Here is a 9,555-nt window from a genome sequence, read left to right as displayed (position 1 = left end):
AGGAAGGTTAAACCATTAATTCATAAAATCTGTAAATCCAGGGGTACCTGCGTGGGTCAGCCAGTTAAGCGGCTGCCTTCGGTTTAGGTCATGATCCCAGGGTCCCAGGATTGAGCCCACGTCAGGGCCTCCTGCTCAGCAGGCAGCACGCTTCTCCACTTGTGCTCTCCGTCTCTCTCCCTCTCAAGTAAATAAAATCTGTAAATCCTATATAAAATATCTCTCCTGTAACATTGGTAAAATTTTCATTTTGGTTTTTAAGCCACTGAATAGAAATGAAAGATACAGTAGCAGTTTTTCTGAAGAAAGGGAAAAAATCTTTAGATTAATTCTAATTATTTATAAAATACTTATTTATCTATTTGTTTGTAAAATACTTACCTCTTCTTGTTAATTTCCTGAGCATGTCATCTGATCTGCTCAGTAGACCTGTGTGCTGCTCTGACTGAAGTCCTCTTAGTGACTTACTCAGAGCCTCCCGCACAGACGCTTAAAAGCAATGAAACAAATGTGTTGTATAGCTGCAGGCATGCCAAGGAGGTTATTTCCTCTTTGTTACATTCATTTTTAGAAAGCAGCCGCATTCATTGTAATTCATAAAACTACCAGTTAAGTATGTTGAACCAGTTCATGACCCTATTCATATTGTATTCTTAAGAGCTCTCTTTGATATTTGAGAGACTGAAATAAACTCTGTCATTTTTGCTTAACATAATTTTGTTTTGGATTAACACTGAGCTGTTTTTCCTTTTTGAAAAAAATTAAGATATAGTCTAGAGATTCTAGAGCTTTCATTCTGTAAAGAGTGTGCCCTGTGAACCTTATAGTGATTTACAGAGTTCTAATTTCTGAACAAGATTCTTATTCAGCTTTTATGTGTTGGCTGTGGAACACAGTTAATTCTCTCTGGTTGCAACCTTATATAGAAGAACACAGAAAGATCTAAATTCAACATGTATGCATAGGTTTTAGTAGAAACTTTGCTCATTTTTAAACAGATGGCCTCTGGATTGGGGGGTTGGTTCATTGGCAGTTTTTTGTATTTTTTCTCAGATATTTTGGGGAAGTATACAGTATGTAATGAAAATATATTTCTGCCTTATTTCAGAAAATTGGCATAAAAATTTTAACAGCTATGCTTAAGTTTTTTCTAGACGGTAAGAGTAGCTTAGCATTAGAACTTGAGCATTCTCAAAGTTTCCTTTTTAAAAGATCATCATAGATCATTCATTTTTAAAGTATTTAATTCTAGGTCAGCAATAACAGTTGTGCCCTTTTTCTGTTTCAGATTTTTATTCTTGTGTGAAAGTTATTGCAAAATATTTGGTTCATTTCAGTTCTGTTGAGCACTTCAGATTTTATTCAGTATTTGCTGCTTTTTTTAACTCAAAATTCAGGGGTTTTTTTTTCAGTATTTTAGAAAAAATAATTTGCTGTAAATTTTGAGTGAAAACATATAATACTCAAGAGCAATCAAATGGATTTTAATGTGCCAGGATTCTATTCAGGAATATAGAAATATTCTGAAATATTGCTTTGTTGTGAATCACAATTTAGCACCTGTACTTATGCAGGCAGATAGGAGTCTGCAAAACAAATAACGCCAGATTTAAAGTTGTATCAGTATATTCAATGAATATATTGTTTTGTTTTTATAGATAAAATTTTTTAAATATTCATCGACTATATTATAAAAATGCTGACCATTATTACTATTATAAACTTTGCCAGTACTAACCCTCTTACCCACATTCACTTTTTTTTTTTAAGATTTTATTTATTTATTTGAGAGAACAAGCGAGCGAACACGAGAAGGGGAAAGGACAGAGGGAGAGGGAGAAGCAGGCTCCCCGCTGAACAAGGAGCCCAATGTGGGGTTCAATCCCAGGACCCCAAGATCATGACCTGGGCCGAAGGCAGATGCTTAACCAACTGGGCCACCCAGGTCTCCTCACTTACCTTTTTAAGAATCTTAATTCTGAGTAGTTAAAATTGGTGGTTGGGTTATTGGTTTTTTTTGTGTGTGTTTTTTTTTTAATTAGTTTAATGGCTAAGGAACACACCTAGTTAAAACTACTTATTTGGCAACTTTTCGCTCTGGCTGGGATATGGACATTGGGGCGGGAATGTGTTTTGGTGAGCGCTATGTATTGTGTGTGACTGATGAATCACAGAACTGTACCCCTGAAACAAATAATTCATTATATGTTAATAATTTAAAAAAATAAAGAAGCATAGCTGAGAATCAGGAAGCAAAATAATAATAAAGAAATAGATGAAAGAGTAGACCAATCTTTCAGTTGGCAAATAACTGAACTGTGCTCTAAAACCTCATGCACATTAGATGGAAGGCAGCCTGTAAGTCCCCACTTGAAATCTCTTCACACTCATTCACAGAAACATGTCTCTTTCCCCTCTTTAATAAAAATAGCATTTGCACTTGGTGGTAAATCTAAATAGTACAAAAGAATGTTCAGTGATAAATCCACTTTGAGATGGTTTTAACAAACATGTTTCCCTGTTTACTCCAGAGTAGACTGACAAATTAACAGGTGGACAAGCACTTTGGTAAAAGCAAATAGAGTCCACAGAAGAAACAGAAGTATAGGCATGTAGGTCTACTCAGTGTAGAGGCTTGTAGCTCTCCTGTAACCCAGGCTGTCACAAAAAATTGTGACATTTATGTGGTATAATAATTGATACCAGAGGGATGACTTCCACATATTAAAGAAAAGATTAAATAATTTTTATTCGGTTCTGTTTTGGATGGCAGGAATATATGAAATGCATTTTTTAAAAGATTGCCATCCAAAATGATAAATATATAAAAGTATGATTCTTAATAGTTGAATTAAATTTCAAATATCTGGAAACTTTATTTGTGTAAAATATCTCATTTACCAAGAACTCCAGATAAATTCTTACTAAAATTACTTAAAGTTCAGACTCAGACTCTAATCTGACCATAACCAGAAAATCTGCATTTTATCCAAAATGATGACTTTTGTCCTCATGCCTTTTTAATTTATTGAACATATTCTGTCTTTGACTTAAAAGGGCAGTCTAATTTATAGGTCTAAGAAGACAAATACCGACCAAGAGCATTTTTTTACCTCTCAGTCATAATTATCAAACACTAGCCATTAAGGAATTTTTGGCAATATAGGGATTGTGTCCAGTACATATTCATTTATTTGTGAACTCTTCATTGAGTTCATTTGCTCATGGCAATATAGTGATGAACAGGATAAACATTTTCTGCCCTTGTGTAATTTATCTCATGGATGTGTTAGGTCCCCCAGTAATGGGTCCGTGATCAAAGGAGCGAGACTGATACAAAGCGAAGGTCAAGCAAAGCTTTATTTCATGCCAAGCATGGAGAATCAAACCGACCGTCAAACCCACTGGTCAGGGCCGCCTCATACAGAGAGGGCGACCCTTCCCAGCCTCACAGACTTTTATAGAGCAACGCCCATGTGGTTGAGCCTGGCCACACACAGATGGCCAATGAGATTGCAACACACAGAGAAAACTGCACAGTCATGCTAGGTCACACATGAGTGGCCAATTGAATTTCAATTTACCCTTGTAGATATTTGAACTAGCCTATCACCTTGGTCAGAGTTGGCGCCCAAAAGGCGGAGCCCACTCTCCTTGGTAGCTAGGGAGACAGGATGCATGCCCCACTGATTGAATGTCTCCACCTGGCCTGACCCGCCCTTGTATTTGGGCTTTGTTACCTGGGTCTAGTTTCCCCGACTTGCTTTTAAGTGAGTTCCTCTGGGAGGGGCAGGGTCAATCTAAGTTTACTGCATAAACAACAAAATGGCTCCCTCTGGCTAAGTAGGCCCTTACAGATGGATAAGCAAGTATATTGATCATTATAATGCAGACGTGGTAGCTAAAACTAGCTCATTTTAACAGGTCCCACAGAGCAACTCAAATATTTTTTTGCTTTTTTTTCTTTCCATTCCTTTCTTACTCATATCAGCGAAAGAGCTAAAATTCTAAAAATTGTTCTAACAAATTTAATCTGTTCTTCTTAGACTCTGCTCTCTCTCCCCCGACGACTGATTTTACCTATGTTTTAATGAAAGATTTAGACCAGTCTGAAAGTGGTATTACTTTTTAATCTTGCTGAAGTGTCTTTTTTTTCAATCCAGCCTCTCCTTTGGGATTACGTTGACATTACTCTTTTCCACAACTTTCACTTAAGTTATTGATCCCAACTCTTTATTATATTCTTTGCAATTTTGCTGAATATAGTATCTTTTTCACACATAGAATCCATGCCTTGAATATTCAGTTCCTCAGTTCTAATATATTTCTTGCAGACATGCTCAGGTTTCTAGTTAATGAAAACTAAACATTTCGTTATCCCTTGAGTCTCTTTCCTTCATCATCAAACTTCTTTAAAGAATTGCCTATCTTTTTCTCTTCTCATCACCCACCCAGTCTATAATCCTTATAATCAGATTCTTATCTCCAACGTTTTACTAAAACAACTCTTAAAAAGTCCATTATTAACACCAGTTATAGATTGTGTGCAATATTCAGCTCTATTGGCTAAACATTTCTTCTTAAAGCTTTATCTTTTCCTGCCTTCAGAGACATTCCATCCTGGTTCTCTGTCTTTCTTAAAGAATCTTTTCTAACTCTTCTTCTACCCTTTTAATATGCAGATACCTCCCAGGTTCCTGTCCTCTGTTGACTTCATCTCCCTCGTTATTGTCTTCCTCCATTCACCCATGGTTTCCATTAATTTGTTGAAGAAAGCCGCTAAAACTAAAACTCTATTTCCAGCCTAATGGCTATGATTCGTGGTCATGAAAGTAGACCGGCAGAATCCTTAACGGTTAGGAGATCTTTCTCTGAGCTTTGATTTCTGCATTTGTAATAAGGAGATGTAACCCGCTCTGCCTGTTTCATAGCAGCGACTGACCCAGTTGATCATTTCCCCTTCCGTAAAATAGCTTCGCTTGGCTACCAGTAGATCACACTCTCATGGATGTTCTCCTGCCTCACTGACTGTTCCTTTTTAGTCTCCTTGTTCTGTTTCATCTCCTCAGCCTCTTAATCTTCAACCTTCTTGGAGGTTCATTTCTGGATCTCTTCTCTCCCCTGTCTGTACTTGGTATCTGAAATATATTTATGGCTTTAAATACCATCTATATACTGAAACTCCCAAACTTCTATCTCTAGCCTAGACTCCAGACTCATGTTCGATCGCCTACTCAGTATTTCCCTTAGATGTCTAAAAAACATCTCAAACTCAGATTGTCTAAAACTGAACTTATGTTCTCTGTTTCCAGATCTGCTTTATATATTGATCTGTTTATCTCAGATAAAGGCAGTTGCATCTTTCCAGTCTCTTTATCTCACATTCTACATTTTTTCCTTCAGGAAATCTTGTTGGTTCTAATATATATATATATATATATATATATATATATATATATATATACACACACACACACACACACACACACACACACACACACACCCCAAACCCATATATGCCACACACACACACACACACACACACACACACACCAAACCCATATATGCCAAAATTTCCCCTAAGTCACCATCATATCTTGACTGGATTTCTAGGTAGCCTCTTAACCAGTTTTCTTTATTTTGCCTTTGCCCTCTGTTCTCAATAAAGCAGCCAAAATGACCCTTTTTAAACAAAGCAGATCATATTCCTTTACTCAGAATCCTCCAGTGGCCCTTTATTTCACTCATAATAAAAGGCAAATCTCCAGTAACCCCCTGGCCTGTAAAGTTCCTATAAAGCTTTTATGATCTGGCCATAGTTTCAATTATTCTTCCCCTTCTTCACCACACTCAAACCACTGGCCTCTGCTGTTCCTCAAACATGCCTGGCATTGTTTTATCATTGGGCTTTTGCATGAGGTATTTTCTCTACCTAATACATAATACACTCTTTCCCTACATAGCCACTTGACTTGCTTCCTTACTGCCTTCCTGTCTGCTTAAATACCACATTATGGGGTGCCTGGGTGGCTCAGTGAGTTAAGCCTCTGCCTTTGGCTCAGGTTGTGATCCCAGGGTCCTGGGATTGAGCCCCACATCAGGCTCTCTGCTCAGCAGGGACCCTGCTCCCCCCGCCCCTGCCTGCCTCTCTGCCTACTTGTGATCTCTGTCAAATAAATAAATAAAATCTTTAAAAAAAAAAAATACCACATTATCATTGAAGCCTTCGCTGACTACCCTAATTGGTACTGTTAAACCTTCCTCTCTTGTCTCTTCCAATACCCCTTACCTTGATTTCCTTTTTTTGTTCTCTTTAGTACTTCACATTTTTACTTAGTTTATCATTTATTTTTGATTATATGTCTCCTACTAGAATGTAGGTTTTGTCTTCTTTGATCACTAGTCTCTGAGTTTATCCTGCTTAGAGTTTGTTGAGTTTCTAGTCTTTTATCAAAATTTGGGAGGTTTTGGCCATTATTTCTTCAAATGTTCTTTCTACCGCTCTCTCCCTCTCACTCCCTCTAGGACTCCCATCTATGCAATGTTGGTATGCTTGATGGTGTCCCACTGGTTTTTAAGGCTTTGTTCATTTTGTAAAATTCTTTTCTCTTTCTGTTCCTCAGGTTAGATAATCTCAGTTCACCTAACATAATTATCAATTTAATTTAATATTGTCACTTTACCTAACTTGATTCTTCTACCTGCCCAGTTCTGTTGTTGAACCCTCTCTAGTGAATTTTTTTTTTTTAAAGATTTTTATTTATTTATTTGACAGACAGAGATCACAAGTAGGCAGAGAGACAGGCAGAGAGGGGGAAGCAGGCTCCCCTCTGAGCAGAGAGCCCGATGCGGGGCTCGATCCCAGGACCCTGAGATCATGACCTGAGCCGAAGGCAGAGGCTTTAACCCACTGAGCCACCCAGGCGCCCCTGTAGTGAATTTTTCATTTCACTTTTACTTTTCAGTTCCAGAATTTGATTTTGTGTATCTATATATAATTTCTATTTATTGATTTTTCTTGAATTGATGAGGAATTGTTCTCCTGTTTTATCTAGTTATTTGCCTTTCTTTTTTTTTCTCTTTGAATGTATTTAAGATGGCTTAAGTCCAATACTTGGGCTTACTCGGGGACTCATTCTATTAATTTCTTTTTTTCTTGTGAATAGGCTTTATGTATTTCCTTATTTCTTTTCATGACTCTTAATTTTTTGTTGAAAACTGGATGTTTTGAATATTACAGTGTGGCAACAAAGGAAATCAGATTCCGCCCCCCCCCCTTCCAGGGGTTTATTATTGCTGCTTCTTGTGGATTGTTTGGTGACTTTTTTAAAAGTAGTTTTATAGGGGCACCTGGGTGGCTCAGTAGTTTAAGCCTCTGCCTCCAGCTCTGTGTTACATTAGCCTAGTGGTCAGCTAGTGGGTTTTTTTTCCACAGTTTCCTTAAATGCCTGGAGCCAAGAAAAGGAAAAAAAAGAAAGGGAAAAGGAAAAAGATTCTCCCAGTCCTTGCAGATTGGCTGTGTTGGAACACTCCTTTAACTTAGCCTAATTACTCTGCCTTAGCCTTTGCTTCCTGCTTGTGCAGGGCCGGGAGTGAAAGTTTCGAGTCTTCTCAGGCCTTTCCTGAGCATGTGTCTAACCCTGAATATGCATGTGGTATTCGCATGTGGTATTCGCAATTCCCTCAGTGTATGTGGCAGCTTTTAAAGCCCTTATTAACCCCACATATCTCCTCTCCCAGCCTCTTTCCTCCCAAGCTTCTCGGTCTGTTTATTGCCTAGATTAACCGTTAATCCTCGCCCCAGGCCAGTACTTTTGTCTTTATGTGTTTTCAACAAATGTCACCTGGCAAGCTGCTCCAGGCCTTCGAGTTCTCTAAGTTTGGTGAAATAAAGGCAGGCTATTGCACTGGTGCTTCAAGGAGCCACCAGGCAGGTTGAAACACAATTTATTCTCAATTCTGTGAGAATAATGTCTGTCGTGCTCCCTCTCATTAACAGTTGTGCTAGGACACAGGCTGCCTTCTCCACTGACACCACCAGTCTCGGAGTAGGGTGGTAGATGGGCAGTTTCCAATATCACAGCACTCTCTTCCAACAGTGCTTCATTAAGCTGACCCATGGTTGTTGTAAGTTTTTCATTAGATTTTTTTCAGAGTTCTATAAAGGTTCATTCTGACGGTTTTTGCCAGGTTGTTATTGCCAAGGAAAGCTCCTCATGACTGTATCCACTTTTGTCAAGAACAAAAGAATAAGATATTTTTAAAAAATATCGGTGAAACTCTGTAGTACAACTTGATATCATAAAATGTCTTTAATCAAAAGAATTCTTAAATCTAGAATTATAGTTGATCATAAAAGACCCAAATATTTGATTTATATTTGCTCAGCTCTGGAAGTCTTCAGTAATCACTGTAATCAGCTATTAGAAGTAGACCTTTATTATTAGGACAGTTATTTAAATACCAGAAAGGAATTAAACTTTCTGAGAATTGAAGTATATTTATGTTCATTTTTATAAAATCAAGGAAATATTAATACTTTAATAATCTACAAGTGTATAATCTCTCACTCACACTGTAAGACTTTCCCTGGTTTGCTCATTTTAAGGGGTGGTGGGAATGTGCTAATAATACTATAACTTTTTGAATATTATAGATTTCTGTAGGTCCAGGAATGCAATTTGATATTTTTAAGAGCCATGTTTCTTATTATGGTGAAGTAGAATTCTTTGTATAAATCTTACAAATTTACTTTCTTCTCATCTTTTGAGATATTTTTGCCCTATTTTGGTAGCACCTGAAAGAAACAGTCTGTTTGGAAATAAAGCAAAAGCTTATCTAGAACTATAGCTGTTTTTAATTATCTGAAGTCTAGTAAAATGATTTAAAAATATATATATTAAAGGTAGGACTAAATTTGTATGATTTAGGGCAGGATCTGTGTAATTTCTTTTTGTTTTCTTTATGATACTTCACATGTAGTAGATATATCTAAACTGATAAAGTGAAAATCCACGAATAGCAGCAGCTTGGAATATAGAGGTTCATGGGATAAAAGTATGCTGGGGAAACAAAACTGCTTTCTTCTTTCTCAGTTATTTTCCTGATAATAAATATTTGATGCACTTCTTTTATATTGTAATGAAAATAAAACTCAAAAAATATATCTCTGCCCGCCTTTTTTTTTTTTTTTTTTTTAAGATTTTATTTATCCGTTTGACAGAGAGGGAACACACAAGCAGGAGGGAGCTACAGAGGGAGAGGGAGAAGCAGCCTGATTGGGGCAGGTATAGGCTCCATTCTAGGACTCTGGGAATATGACCTGAACCAAAGACAGATGCTTTACCAACGAGCCACCCAGGCACCCTCGCCCCACTTTTTTTAACCTAATGATATTCACCTTTTTATTTTTATAAACTAGCCAAAAAATAAAGAACAAAAAAAGTTCTTAGAGTTCCCACCACCTGTAGCTCCATTGTTAAAAGAAATGCAGCTAGCACATTTATAATTGTCTGAGTAAATATATATATATATATTTTTTTTTTTAAAGAGAGA

The 9,555-nt window shown here is 37.1% G+C and overlaps 1 protein-coding gene across 1 annotated transcript in view; it reads left to right on the top strand.

Annotated features, from left to right (window-relative positions):
• The window catches only part of PSMD1 (proteasome 26S subunit, non-ATPase 1), a 75,138-nt gene that overhangs the window by 51,969 nt on the left and 13,614 nt on the right, over positions 1-9,555 (top strand). The window contains exon 17 of the mRNA XM_080799427.1: positions 7,585-7,688. Within this exon, the coding sequence (XP_080655553.1) occupies positions 7,585-7,688 (104 nt within the window). The remainder of the gene's footprint in view (positions 1-7,584; positions 7,689-9,555) is intronic.

The sequence above is a fragment of the Martes martes genome (genome assembly GCF_963455335.1).
Source record: "Martes martes genome assembly, chromosome: 3".
NCBI classification, from domain to species: Eukaryota; Metazoa; Chordata; class Mammalia; order Carnivora; family Mustelidae; genus Martes; species Martes martes.
The sequence above is the reverse complement of the archived record's forward strand: the minus strand, read 5'-3'. Positions and strand labels throughout refer to the sequence as shown.